The sequence below is a fragment of the Salmo salar genome, chromosome 19, assembly GCF_965601325.2.
Source record: "Salmo salar chromosome 19, fSalSal1, whole genome shotgun sequence".
NCBI lineage: Eukaryota > Metazoa > Chordata > Actinopteri > Salmoniformes > Salmonidae > Salmo > Salmo salar.
Genome location: NC_138309.1, coordinates 81,269,073 through 81,284,449, shown reverse-complemented (window position 1 = coordinate 81,284,449; position 15,377 = coordinate 81,269,073). Strand labels below are relative to the sequence as shown.

Sequence of the window (15,377 nt, the reverse complement as noted above, 5' to 3'; positions counted from 1 at the left end):
TACACACAGAACTGTTAATTTAAGCAATTAAGCCTGAGGGGGTATGATATATGGCCAATATACCACGGCTAAGGTTTGTTCTTACACACAATGCAACGCGGAGTGCCTGGATACAGCCCTTATCTGTTGTATATTTGCCATATCCACAAATCTCTGAGGTGCCTTATTGCTATTATAAACTGGTTACCAACGTAATTAGAGCAGTGAAAATAAATGCCTTGTCATACCTGTAGTATACCGTCTGATATAACACGGCTGTCAGCCAATCAACATTCAGGACTTGAATCACCCAGTTTATAATAGAGATTTTTGATCAGAAGAGAGCTGTATAATATACACCCCAACGACCCAGAGCTGACGCTCTTGCCACCCTATCACATTCCAACCCCTCCTTGCCAATGAAACCTACGCCTTTATAGCTAACAGCAGGTGAAAAATAATATACAATATTATTTTCTTTGACTTCCACACATGATAAATAACGTCGAGAGTCGAATCTCCCATTGGTGCTCTGTCGCTACCCAAGAAACCACATTTCACAATATATCCCAACAGCTTTATCTCAACATGTCATACTGGTGGTAAATGTGACTAAATTGCAGCTGACACTTTTACGCACGCCTCTACTACCGAAGGGCTCATAGTTCCAGTGCCTATCAGTTACCCATTGTTGACAGTGGGCAACTTGCCAGGCCAGCTATACAGTATAGGCTGTCAAAGGAAAAGCATATTAATGGTCTGTTTATTTTCCTAATTTCCTTTTAGTTAGTGCTCGAGAGTGCAGTAGTCGACAGGTGGTTTGGTGAAAGACTGGAAGAGACTGATTGGGAGACTGAAAGAGAGACTGATTGGGAGACTGAAAGAGAGACTGATTGGGAGACTGAAAGAGAGACTGATTGGGAGACTGAAAGAGAGACTGATTGGGAGACTGAAAGAGAGACTGATTGGGAGACTGAAAAAGAGACTGATTGGGAGACTGAAAGAGAGGAGAGTGAGGACCAAATAAATGGCACAGTCAGATTTCTGTCTATCGAAGTTGAAGAAGACCTACTCAGCTGTCTGTCTTTACGGAGTATGAAACACTTTTTCTAGTTACATTTTTTTATTGAGTTGAGAAGAAGCTGCTATCTTGTGATACACCATGTTCCCACCATCCACAGTTGTTAAACCTTTGCTTAGAAATGATATGTTGATCAAAACAACCTGGTTAACCTGACCACAATAGATCTCTTACTTCACAGCTGTGGATTGCATTGGAGAGTTTCACTTTCAAGTCTCGGTCTATAATGAGAACATTTCAGATTCAAAATGCAAAATGAGAAAAGCAGGCCATATTAAATCAGTAAGTGGGTTTTTGGAACATGTGAGAGATAAATATATATTTTTGCATATTATTTACTTTCCTGGGCTTTCCTGGGCTAAGCTTTACAAAACACTGAAATAAGGCCCTTAAAACCCAAGCATGCCTCCCGGTCAGAACGGCTTCATAAAATGCTTGAGTAGTGACCCAATTTGATGAGGCGTAGAGCGCAAGATCTACAAAATTATAGGGCTGAGTGACACCCCCTCCCCACACACACCACCATCACCATCATCACCATCACCACCACCACCACCACCACCGCCACCACCACCACCACCATCACCAACACCACCATCACCACCACCATCACCCCCACCACCATCACCACCACTAACATCACCACTACCACCACCATAACCACCACCAACACCACCACCACCATCAAAACCATCACAACCACCACCACCACCATAACCACCACCACCTTTACCTTCACCTTCACCACCATCCACCACCACCTTCACCACCGCCATCACCACCACCACCACCATCACCAACACCACCACCACCACCACCATCACCAACACCACCATCACCACCACCATCACCCCCACCACCATCACCACCACTAACATCACCACTACCACCACCATAACCACCACCAACACCACCACCACCATCAAAACCATCACAACCACCACCACCACCATAACCACCACCACCTTTACCTTCACCTTCACCACCATCCACCACCACCTTCACCACCGCCATCACCACCACCACCACCACCACTTCATCCACCATCATCACCACCTTCACCACCATCACCACCACCATCACCACCACCACCACCCCCACCACCATCCCCACCACTAACATCACCACCACCATAACCACCACCATCACCACCACCACCATCAAAACTACACAACCACCACCACCCCATAACCACCACCACCCCATAACCACCACCACCACCATCCACCACCACCACCACCACCGCCATCACCACCACCACCACCACCACCACCACCACCACCACCATCACCACCACCTTCACCTTCATGTTCACCACCATCACCATCACCACCACCATAACCACCATCACCACCATCACCATCACAACCGCCACCATCACCACCACCTTCACCATCACCCTCGACACCATCACTACCACCACCATCACCACCAACACCATCACAATCACCACCAACTTCACCTTCACGTTCACCACCATCACCATCACCATAACCACCATCACCATCACCACCATCACCACCATCACCACCACCACCATCACCACCACCACCACCACCACCAACAAGTCTCAAGTCGTGACATATTTGTTTGAATTCTACATCTCACCTTGTCCATTGTGCTTACATATCAATTCTTGGCAGGATGTTTCAGTATGCTTTGAAATGTTACACACAGAACTGTTAATTTAAGCAATTAAGCCTGAGGGGGTATGATATATGGCCAATATACCACGGCTAAGGTTTGTTCTTACACACAATGCAACGCGGAGTGCCTGGATACAGCCCTTATCTGTTGTATATTTGCCATATCCACAAATCTCTGAGGTGCCTTATTGCTATTATAAACTGGTTACCAACGTAATTAGAGCAGTGAAAATAAATGCCTTGTCATACCTGTAGTATACCGTCTGATATAACACGGCTGTCAGCCAATCAACATTCAGGACTTGAATCACCCAGTTTATAATAGAGATTTTTGATCAGAAGAGAGCTGTATAATATACACCCCAACGACCCAGAGCTGACGCTCTTGCCACCCTATCACATTCCAACCCCTCCTTGCCAATGAAACCTACGCCTTTATAGCTAACAGAAGGTGAAAAATAATATACAATATTATTTTCTTTGACTTCCACACATGATAAATAACGTCGAGAGTCGAATCTCCCATTGGTGCTCTGTCGCTACCCAAGAAACCACATTTCACAATATATCCCAACAGCTTTATCTCAACATGTCATACTGGTGGTAAATGTGACTAAATTGCAGCTGACACTTTTACGCACGCCTCTACTACCGAAGGGCTCATAGTTCCAGTGCCTATCAGTTACCCATTGTTGACAGTGGGCAACTTGCCAGGCCAGCTATACAGTATAGGCTGTCAAAGGAAAAGCATATTAATGGTCTGTTTATTTTCCTAATTTCCTTTAGTTAGTGCTCGAGAGTGCAGTAGTCGACAGGTGGTTTGGTGAAAGACTGGAAGAGACTGATTGGGAGACTGAAAGAGAGACTGATTGGGAGACTGAAAGAGAGACTGATTGGGAGACTGAAAGAGAGACTGATTGGGAGACTGAAAGAGAGACTGATTGGGAGACTGAAAGAGAGACTGATTGGGAGACTGAAAAAGAGACTGATTGGGAGACTGAAAGAGAGGAGAGTGAGGACCAAATAAATGGCACAGTCAGATTTCTGTCTATCGAAGTTGAAGAAGACCTACTCAGCTGTCTGTCTTTACGGAGTATGAAACACTTTTTCTAGTTACATTTTTTTATTGAGTTGAGAAGAAGCTGCTATCTTGTGATACACCATGTTCCCACCATCCACAGTTGTTAAACCTTTGCTTAGAAATGATATGTTGATCAAAACAACCTGGTTAACCTGACCACAATAGATCTCTTACTTCACAGCTGTGGATTGCATTGGAGAGTTTCAATGAGAACAGCAGGCCATATTAAATCAGTAACTGGGTTTTGGGAACATGTGAGAATTTTTGAGCATATTATTTTCTTTCCTGGGCTAAGCTTTACAAAACACTGAAATAAGGTCAGGATCATCTTCAGCAGGTACAGTTGTTTCCTGGTTATGTTGCAATAATACAGATTTTTTTTTATCCACAGCAGGCCTACGCTGAACAAATTGATTAGTTAAGGTACACCACTTATGTGCCAGCAGAGCCACAGTTGTTTTAAATATTTAAACTCGCAGCACAGCTTCTTGATGATTACTTGAACATGAAGCATATCCCTGAGGAAGTCTTACAACAGTACATATGTTTTCTGGGAATTTGAAGAAAAAAAATGATCACACGGCGTTCAGGGACACAGGAAGCAATCAATTGAGAGGAACGGATGTCATTCGCAGGCTAGCTTCTACACCAGCCACGTTCCATGGGGAAAGGCCTCCCATGCCGCCGTGCCTTTCATCTGGGATGGACACACGTGGCTGACGTCAATCGCCATGGCGATGGCTATTGTATCACAATGTTTTTGTGTTCTACCTCTGCATAATGACTAACCCAAACCCAGGTCTCCTGAGGTAGATGTTGGGACTATGATCTGGGAGTAGGGTCGGGCTACTGCATCAGTGACTCCCGGTGTGGACATGACAGTCCGCAGGATGTGTACAGGAAAGGTGAGGGCTTTGTTGTGCAGGTGGTTTATGGGGACCTGGCCGTCACCCCCCTCTCCGAGGGTGACTCGGGGGGAGTAGGATATGCAAAAAACACATTTCTATTTCACACCACACACTTGTACATGTGTGAAACAGGACGAATACAAGCACTCCCTATTTGTCTTTGACTTGATGGGAACCTGTGGTTAGGAGAGCAGATCACAGAATAATCTACATGCCATTTAGTCCATGTGTTCAATTCAATGCTAGTTTTTTGCAGTGAAAACATGCTCAAGACTTAATGACCTGGTGTAGTGATTCGTCACAATATTCTTCAGCTATAACCGTGGTAACAGGGTGTAGATACCTCTGTTGGCTGAGCAGGAAGAGGAACAGGAAAAGTTATCCTGGCAGATTCCTTTTGCTTTCACTTTCTGCCTTGTCAAGTGTCACCACGTCTGTAAGAAATATGAACACGGCTCCTTCTTGAACAAGTCGTACGTGGCGCAATCTAAGCCCTAGTGATAGGACCCTCTGCCGGGGCTACCTCACACAGACGCTGGCCGGCCAGCGGTCCCCTCCAAACGTTAAGCTCCGTCTTCCTGCTGGAAAAGCCATCAAGAGCATCGGGACCAGGGGAGAGCACACTCAGACCTGTAGAAACGTTGGCGGTTGCCAGATCGCAGGCTCCCCTGTGGCTGGATGCTGAGATTGAGAGAGCAGAGGGGCAAAGCTGCAAAGTCTATCACCACACCGCTACCCATAGGTGCGGCAGGAGGGAGTCGGCCATCATGGCAACCCAGTCAGATCCCCACTAACAAGGCAGACAGCGAAGGCTTCGGCTATGGGCCTGTTAGGGGAGGGAGGAGGGGGGCATATTCTGTTTGGTGAGATTAACATTCAACGTTATTGTGGCCATTGAGACAGAAAAGTCAGGACAGAGCTTGAACCAGAAACCCCATAGTAACAGGGCACAATGTGTGTCTTAAGGTCCACTTCTAGACAGAGGCCATAATAATAGTAAGATACATGGAGCATGCTGGTCCTCAACCTTATTTAAAAGATATTACTTTTATTTGAATGCATGTGGTCTGGTAATCAAAACGTCATCATCAGTGTACAAATCACATAGCTGACACAAGGACTTGTACAGACATGGTCCTGTCGCAGGTAATCTTTCAACAACCAATATTTTCAAGGGCTCTAAATACCACGATGACCACTGACGTTCACCTGCCAGTCTGAGAAACGACCAAATCATTCTGTTTAGACATATTACAAGACACTTAAGCGAGCCCTACGTCAAGGTTTGTTTTTATTTTCCTTCACTCGCTCATGGAAGACCAGCCTTGTTGAAGTTAGCCTGACGTTGCCAACGAGAGGTGGCCAAGTCTCAAAACAGATGTTTACTGTTTTCCTTAGGATGATTTGTTCTCTGCTCATTATTGATCTCAGTCCAAGCATAACCACACTCCCCTCACCAGAGCGCTGTGTAACAGAATGGGAGCGCTGGGGCAGCAGAGGCTTTCCTCTTAGGCTAAGCCCAGGTGTGTGTATGTGCATTTATGTGTGAGTCTGTTGTGTGAGTTTGTCTCTGTGTTTGCGTTATTAGAATGTGTGAACTGTGTGTGTGTATGGCCTGTACCTGCGTAGCATGAGTTCAGGCAGCCCTGGATGGCCCTCCACTCGCGGGGTCCCCACAGAAGCCATTAAACAGCGCGGCTGGTGGAATAATGTATTTGACTTGGCCGGCCGGCGAGGCAGGAGCAGGTGCTCTGCTCAGGGCTTCTACTCACTGTGGCTACTTTGATCTGTGGTCCAGGGTCCTCCCTCCCTCCCTCCCTCCCTCCCTCCCTCCCTCCCTCCCTGCCTCCCTCCCTCCCTCCGCTCCTGCTAGAGGACTCAGCCCTGCTGCAGGCTCCAGCCCAACACAACTGCTGCTGACAGGCTTGCTAGCCCTCAACAATACAATAGGGTATATCGTATTGAGTGTAAGTTTAGATTTATTGACTAGACTTATGGAAAACAAAGTGCTGCCAGGGTCCGAAATCTGACAGGTTAAAATGACATATGATAATATAATGCTTTTTTGTTGTTGTGTTTTTAAATGTTATGACATACAAAGTACAAAGTAGTAGGTTAACACCTTGGTATAATGGATGACAAATAGAAAAACTCCTTCTACATGCCCTGAAAGTTCTTCTACCCCTGCTTTAATTGTGTCATGACCACTGGGGACTATTCCTGAAGTGACTGAAGATGACTCCACTCCAAACAACAACAGATGTTACGTATCAGTTCAGACAATGTTCGTACATGATGATCCCAGCCAGTCAGAGACAGAGACCAGAGGGTTCTGTTGAGTCCCACGGCTGCAGGGCCAGGTTCTTAGCCGAATGACACGATAGCAGTGCGTCGTGCACTTAACATGGGCGGCCAGGACATGAGTAATGCTGCTTTTAGCTCCAGGCCTCTGTTCCTCAAGGTAAAGTCATTAGGGGCTGAGAGCCAGCCCGAGATGAAGCGGCCCACTTGGGTTCAGAGAGGGAGAGGATGAAAACTTAAGGCCGTCACAGGGCCCTGAAAGAGAGTTGCCTTTATTGGAAAAGCCTACTCCTAGGCATTCCTCTACCAAGACACTAGGCTGGCCTGGGCCTCCCCGGAGCAGCGAGGATGGGACACTGGGCCCAGCCTGGGCCTCCCCGGAGCAGCGAGGATGGGACACTAGGCTGGCCTGGGCCTCCCCGGAGCAGCAAGTATGGGACACTGGGCCCAGCCTGGGCCTCCCCGGAGCAGCAAGGATGGGACACTGGGCCCAGCCTGGGCCTCCCCGGAGCAGCAAGGATGGGACACTGGGCCCAGCCTGGGCCTCCCCGGAGCAGCAAGTATGGGACACTAGGCTGGCCTGGGCCTCCCCGGAGCAGCAAGTATGGGACACTAGGCTGGCCTGGGCCTCCCCGGAGCAGCAAGGATGGGACACTGGGCCCAGCCTGGGCCTCCCCGGAGCAGCAAGTATGGGACACTAGGCTGGCCTGGGCCTCCCCGGAGCAGCAAGTATGGGACACTAGGCTGGCCTGGGCCTCCCCGGAGCAGCAAGGATGGGACACTGGGCCCAGCCTGGGCCTCCCCGGAGCAGCAAGGATGGGACACTGGGCCCAGCCTGGGCCTCCCCGGAGCAGCAAGTATGGGACACTAGGCTGGCCTGGGCCTCCCCGGAGCAGCAAGTATGGGACACTAGGCTGGCCTGGGCCTCCCCGGAGCAGCAAGGATGGGACACTGGGCCCAGCCTGGGCCTCCCCGGAGCAGCAAGGATGGGACACTGGGCCCAGCCTGGGCCTCCCCGGAGCAGCAAGGATGGGACACTGGGCCCAGCCTGGGCCTCCCCGGAGCAGCAAGGATGGGACACTGGGCCCAGCCTGGGCCTCCCCGGAGCAGCGAGGATGGGACACTGGGCCCAGCCTGGGCCTCCCCGGAGCAGCGAGGATGGGACACTGGGCCCAGCCTGGGCCTCCCTGGAGCAGTGAGGATGGGACACTGGGCCCGGTCTAGGCCTCCCCGGAGCAGCGAGGATGGGAGACTGGGCCCGGTCTAGGCCTCCCCGGAGCAGTGAGGATGGGAGACTGGGCCCGGTCTAGGCCTCCCAGGAGCAGCGAGGATGGGAGACTGGGCCCGGTCTAGGCCTCCCAGGAGCAGCGAGGATGGGAGACTGACTCAGACACGGGGTTCTATCGTTTGGAGCTGTGCCACACACAGACACAAATGCACAATTGCACGCACGCATGTGCATTTGTAAGCTTGCGTAAATACACATACACAGCGCACACATACACACACTCATTGTGCTGTCAGTCTCCTACTCAACATGATACAAGGTGGCTAAGCAACAGCAGGAATACTCCATTTCCTGAGTGGGTAACACACCCTCTTATAAAACGCAATTGATTGATTTATTGGGTTTCAGGGCTTGTTTCTGGTTGGATATGAGATGTGCTTTAGAGATCTCATTCCGGAACCTTCTGTTTAGAGGAGAGGGCTACTCACAATGATGGAGTATCTGGACGGAGTGGTTCCAATATAGCGGTAGGAGAAAATCCACTCTAGCCGGGATCCCATGCACAATGGCCTGATCTTGACCAGAATATTATAATTCATAGCTAAAATGAAAGGCCTGATGTCAAAAGGAAAATACATACATAAAAGAGATTTAGAAGATTAAAAAGAAAAGGCCGCCTGGGAACCGTTCCTAGTATAATGCATAGTGTGTGTCTGGGAATACGTGAGCATCCTCCTAGGTTTGGAGAGGTTCATGTTGAGGAGATGAGAGCAATACAGCACTCTATCGATGATCCGTGTGATCCAATTTGACCTCAGAGAGGAAGTAAAAGAAACTGAGAGGAAAGATCACCATGGTGTTTGCCTAACTTACCGTCCCTGCTACTTCACTCACCAGGAGAAGGCTCCTGAATCATCTTTTATATTACGTCCAGCTATTACCTCTCTGTTCGTTCAATTATTTCCTTAAATCATCAATATGCCGACAACGAGCGATAAATAACTGATAAAAAGGTTGGGAAATGGTTTCCCCATGATCGTTTAACGATAGATTTCATTAAATCATTTCCTTTATTTCACGACATCAAAACGGGAAACATTTTCAAGGGAGGATGTAAATTCAGCCTACTGTACAACACTAAGTACTAAGTTTAGAGGTAAGTCAGGTAAATTAATTAAGTTTATCCCTACATGCCCTAATTAATGTATTGGTGTACTGGGTTTTTGTTCACTCAGATAAGGTAATGTGGGATAACTGCCAAGCGATAAGAACAATGAACCAATTGCTGACACAAAAAAGAAAGTTTTGGTAAAAATGTGTTATATGTGTCACATCTGCTCCTGCTTCTCCCCTCCGGCGTACGACGTCGCCAGAGTACTAACCACCGGTCCTGGGATTCATCATTACGCACACCTGGCACTCATTATGATTCACACCTGGACTCCATTACCTTCATCATTTCCTCCCCTTTATATATCACTCTCCGAGGTTCACTAACCAGTTGGTATTGTTCTTGTGTATCAGCGTACTGCCTTATGTTAGTGGTGTGTTCTTGGGTTTTATTCAAACATTGCTCCTGCTTCCGACTCATTGCCCCATCATTACAATATGGATGATGTTCATGCATTAGGCAAACAAACTATGAAGGGAAATAAGTGGTTGCCAAAGTACAGGAGCATGTCTTTAATGCCCCAAAGATTAGTGTGTTAAAATCTATTTTATACATTTTATTTTATTTGTTTTTATAATTAACTCTTAAAAGCTATGGTCTTGGTATCTTAATAAAAGAAATTAGATATTGAAACAAAATGTCATTGCACATCTACCTATTAATATCCTCACTATGATAAGGTTTTGATGTAAGGTCCAAATCATCCTAAAGTATCTCAAATATGACTGTGTAACTTAATTAAGTTACTTGTAGACATGATTTTAAGGTAGGCCTACCATTGACTTGCATTGGATTGCTGGGGGGGGGGGGACAGTTTCCCCCAACACACTAAATATATTTATTTAATTCAGCAAGGGAAGGTGTTGGGGGAAAAAATGGGTGACAGAGGTTTCTGTGAAAATTACAGGGTGGGGGTGGTGGGGGGGGGGGGGGCAGTTGCCCCATGTGCATTTTGCATCATACGGGGATGATTTTTGTATTTTGAAAGGTACATATCTTGAAAACTTGATTGCTGACAAGCAAAACATTTTGGGACTATGTCAACAATGGACTCATGAAACAAATACCAAACGATAATTTTGGGGTGGAATTTTCCATTAAGCAGGTGGTAGATACTGTGGCCTTTTCTGTCCTTTGTTAAAAATGGTCCTTCGGTTTCAGGCCACACTTGCGTTTGACTACGGATATCGTGGTCTAACAATGTTTGACGCGTACTTGATTGAGAGGCATTCTTGAAACTCTCAGAATTTGGCTAATACTCCACATTCTTCTGTATTGTGACTGATAACGGGTAGCTTGTAGAGGTCACTGTCACTGTGGTCATTAAAAGCTCATCCATTACTGTTATCGAACAATAAGCTGTAGTTTAAAAACACCCGTCTGTCTCCTGAAGACACAGACTATATCCTCTTATCAACTAACTCACAGGGAGACACAGAGGAATCATAATGTTTTTTCCCCTTTCCGTCGTCATTCCCAACGACACAGAGAAGGGCGTAGAAGAGGAATAGCTGGGAAATTTCCGGCCATGGGAATGACCCGATAGCCTGCCAGACAAAAATATCTGGAACCTACATTGGTTAGATGTTGGGGGTGACAAAAACCTTTCAAATAGTCATTATTTATAAACAGTACATGGTATATGAAAGGAAAAAAACGTCTGTAGAGGTATGTAGTTGGCAAAGGATCCAGACATTCCACAACTTGTAGACGACAACAAGCGGCATGTTCCCAGTTGAGACCGGCCAGCGATGACAAGCCATTCCCTGCATCCTCGCTGGCCATTGTTCTGGCTGTTATTGACTGACCGGAGGAAAGTGTTTGTTTTTGCTGGCCCTTATCTGGGTTTATTGGATTTGGCAGGACTAGTAGCGCGATCCGACCAAAAACACTACATGGCAAAATGGGTGCCCTATTGGGTATTTTCCAGGTGAAGTGTGAGTGAGAGAATTCCATTTGAATCCCTGTCTAACTGCTTTTATATGCCACCTCGTTCTCATTTTTTAAACAGGCAGTGTCTGAGGATAACCATACTTCCCCTCAGAAAAATATACATTTCTTAATACGGATGACACTCAACTACTTTTTTCCTTCCCCCTTCTGACACACATCTCTGCGTGCATGGCAGATGTCTCAGCTGATATGTTAGTCCACCACCTCAAGCTCAACCTCGACAAGACGGAGCTGCTCTTCCTCCCTTAGGAATGCCTGCCTGCTCCAAGACCTCTCCATCACGGTTGACAACTCCATGGTGTTGGAGTTGTCAAAGTTCTACTACATCCGTAGAGTACGACCCTGCAACTTATCCAGAATGCTGCAGCCCGCCTGGTGTTCAACCTTCCCAAGTTTTCCCATGTCACCCCACTTCTCGGCACACTCCACTGGCTTCCAGTCGAAGCTCACATCCACTTCAAGGCCACAGTACTTGCCTACAGAGAAGCAAGAGGAACTGCCCCTCTCTATCTTCAGGTTATGTTCAAACCCTACACCCCAACCCGAGCACTTCATTCTGCCACCTCTGGTCTCTTGACCTTCCTACCCCTATGGGAGGGCAGCTCCCGCACAGCCCAGTCCAAGCTCTTCTCTGTTCTAGCACCTCAATGGTAGAACCAGCTTCCCCCTGAAACTAGGCAGCAGAGTCCCTGCCCATCTTCCCAAAACATCTGAAATCCTACCTCTTCAAAGAGTATCTTAAATAATCCCTCACACCCCAAAAATGTTAAAAGCCATTTGTGAACTGACACTCGCAATATACTCCCCCCCACGTCTTCTAGCTCTGACTTTGCTGATAACTACTTTATTGAGGGAAAATATACTTACTATGACTGTGATATCTAGGTGGGACAACCACATATTATAAGATGAATGCACTAACTGTAAGTCACACTGGATAAGAGAGTCTGCTAAATGACCAAAAAGTAAGCCCTCAGACCTTATTCTCGCCACTTAGTAATTCTCAGGGTGATCGTTTGCCACTGCCAAAGAATTCATATTACCATGTGCATCAGCATCCCCACAGGACCCATCCACCGGCTTCCTGTGGTGTTGTAATACTAGGTTATTAACTTAGATGCACACCCAATTGTTCATTGCCGTTTTCATTTGGACCCCACAGTAATTGAGTGAGAGGCCTATTATATGATACAATGGAGGAGAGCGGACGTACAGAAGCTACATCTCAGGAGCTGTTGTAGTGAATACCCTCAACGTACAGAAACTACATCTCAGGAGCTGTTGTAATGAATAGCCTCCATGTACAGAAGCTACATGTCAGGAGCTGTTGTAGTGAATACCCTCCACGTACAGAAGCTACATCTCAGGAGCTGTTGTAATGAATGTCCTCCACATACAGAAGCTACATCTCAGGAGCTGTTGTAATGAATACCCTCCACGTACAGAAGCTACATCTCAGGAGCTGTTGTAATGAATACCCTCCACGTACAGAAGCTACATCTCAGGAGCTGTTGTAATGAATACCCTCCACGTACAGAAGCTACATCTCAGGAGCTGTTGTAATGAATGCCCTCAACGTACAGAAGCTACATGTCAGGAGCTGTTGTAATGAATACCCTCCACGTACAGAAGCTACATCTCAGGAGCTGTTGTAATGAATACCCTCAACGTACAGAAGCTACATCTCAGGAGCTGTTGTAGTGAATACCCTCAACGTACAGAAGCTACATCTCAGGAGCTGTTGTAATGAATACCCTCCACGTACAGAAGCTACATCTCAGGAGCTGTTGTAGTGAATACCCTCAACGTACAGAAGCTACATCTCAGGAGCTGTTGTAATGAATACCCTCCACGTACATAAGCTACATCTCAGGAGCTGTTGTAATGAATACCCTCCACGTACATAAGCTACATCTCAGGAGCTGTTGTAATGAATACCCTCCACCTCACATTGTTCCATTGCTGACTTTTAAAATAGTTTTCCTTTTCAGCCCCCTCGCTAAGGAGAGTGAACTCTCATTGACAAAGTTGAAAAGTGCATGAGGGGGGGGGGGGGGGGAGTACTGCCAAGGGCCCCTGTCAGGCTTTCAGAAGCAGCAGTTCAGTGAGGGTTTATTGGTTCTGAAATGTGTCAGAACGCTGGGAGTTGGGACAAGTAGAGCGGGCTACAGCGCTCCATTCTTTGTTCTCCACTTCAGAATGAGTGGAGGCGATCAAAGAAGAAACTATCTCAATGCACCTGGGTTATATTAGGTATATTCAATAAGAAAGCACAGGCTGTGATATCAGAGGTTAGGGAATCTCTTTCTACTCCACCTTTGTGCAACCTCCAAACCCATCCTGAAACACACACCATCAACGCCATTCCAATGGATGTGGCCCCTCTTTTGTTTCAGAGAAATGGAGGCAGGCTGTGATCAGACATTTTCTAATCTGTGTTTCCATAGTCACCCAACCCCCCCCCCCCCCCCCAACAATTTATGTTGGCCGCCAGCTCGTCGACTGGGATCGCCACTCTCTTTCCATAACAGGAAGAACACAATGACTTCGTAAACATAGGAGATGAATAACAAGCCCTGGTTCCTGAGGCACGTGGCGGTGGGCCGGAGGGACAATAACGCCGGGGTCATTCGGTGTCCAACCTGCTCCACACTCTACTTCCCGGAACGGTGAGTGTATCTGGCAAAAGACGGGACGCCCACGCTCCAGAGGTACTTTGAGTAAGAACCGCCGCAGGCCAGGCTTCCCTTGAGTAGACATCTGGTATGTACAGTACAGTGTGACATCCTCCAGACTTACGTTAGGGGTGCACCAGATTCTCACCACACCAGAGGACTTAATAGGGGCAAAGGGCTTACAGTACTTTCTCATGAATAGCTAACACTGACTTTATTGTTGACCTTTCGGAATATACCCAGGCAGTTTTTCTCCAGAGGAAAGATTGGCGGAGGTGAGCTGCGTTTCCGGATTGTCACTCCTCGTTAAGTGGTGATGCCCTGTCTGGCTCTAGCTGGCTGGGCCGTCAGGGCTCCCCTGGCTACATTACTATACCTCCACAACATCTGCTGGCACAGTCGTGCCCTCTCTGATGTCTGTTGATGACACACCGCCCCTGCCCTGATGTCAGTCACTCACAGAGCGTGACCCAGGATAACCGGACAGCAGCCGCCATCGCAGGCAGAAGGGAAAGGGGTCACCACGAACAAAAATTAGAAAGACTGCGCCTCAACCTCCACTGAAATTGGATACTGGGCCTCGGTTCAAAGGCATTGCTGAACTACGTTGTATACATTCGAGTCGAGAGAGAAAAAAAACCACACTTGAGTCATGCAGAGTTTAGCAATGCTTTATTTTACTTATACTGATTGATGAGGTCTGCATCCCCCCACGCAACAATGAAGTCTTATTTAAGGCGTCCGTGCCCACATTCTGTGTTCATGAGAGCCATTTCAAATATTTGTTCTGTCACTTTCTGCCAAGATTAATCCTGTTCCCAGCAGGTCAGGAATGTGTCAGTGTGCCCATCCATCCATCAGTCTAAACAGCATGCTATTGCCCAGTGCAAATATTGTCTTTAAACAAAACACTTCATACAGCGCTACAAGTATACCTCTCCATTTAAATAGGTACATAAGAGGCCCAGGAAAACACCACTAAATAATGTTCATTTCTGACAGCTTGAGCTTGCTTCAGTAAAACCATTACTGATTGACTTATTTTGAGAGGTTGCTAGTTGTACTTGAAGTCAAAGGTTCACTGTACCCTAATCTGAAGAGTTGATGAGACACGCCTAGTTGGGGAAACTGCTCAGTGAGTAAAGTTTGAGATGTTGACCTGTGCCGTTGACAACCTAGCTTTGAATAGCACTTCTGACATTCAACATTTTCACTCGCCTGAAGCTTCAAATATCTAAATTAGTTGCAAAATCCAGTTTATTTTCTTATTCAGTTGGAGGCAAACACTAGGTTTGGGCGATATACCGTTGATACCATATACTGGGGTATTTCAAAATACCAATGGTATGACTTT

The 15,377-nt window shown here is 47.1% G+C and overlaps 1 protein-coding gene across 1 annotated transcript in view; it reads right to left on the bottom strand.

The window, feature by feature from the left end:
• LOC106579628 (thioredoxin domain-containing protein 5) overlaps window positions 1–6,457 on the bottom strand; it is a 32,906-nt gene extending 26,449 nt beyond the window's left edge. Inside the window, exon 1 of the mRNA XM_045702750.2 lies at window positions 6,317–6,457. Coding sequence (XP_045558706.1) covers window positions 6,317–6,381 — 65 coding nt within the window. The 5' untranslated portion in view covers window positions 6,382–6,457. The remainder of the gene's footprint in view (window positions 1–6,316) is intronic.
• Window positions 6,458–15,377: the final 8,920 nt, after the last annotated feature.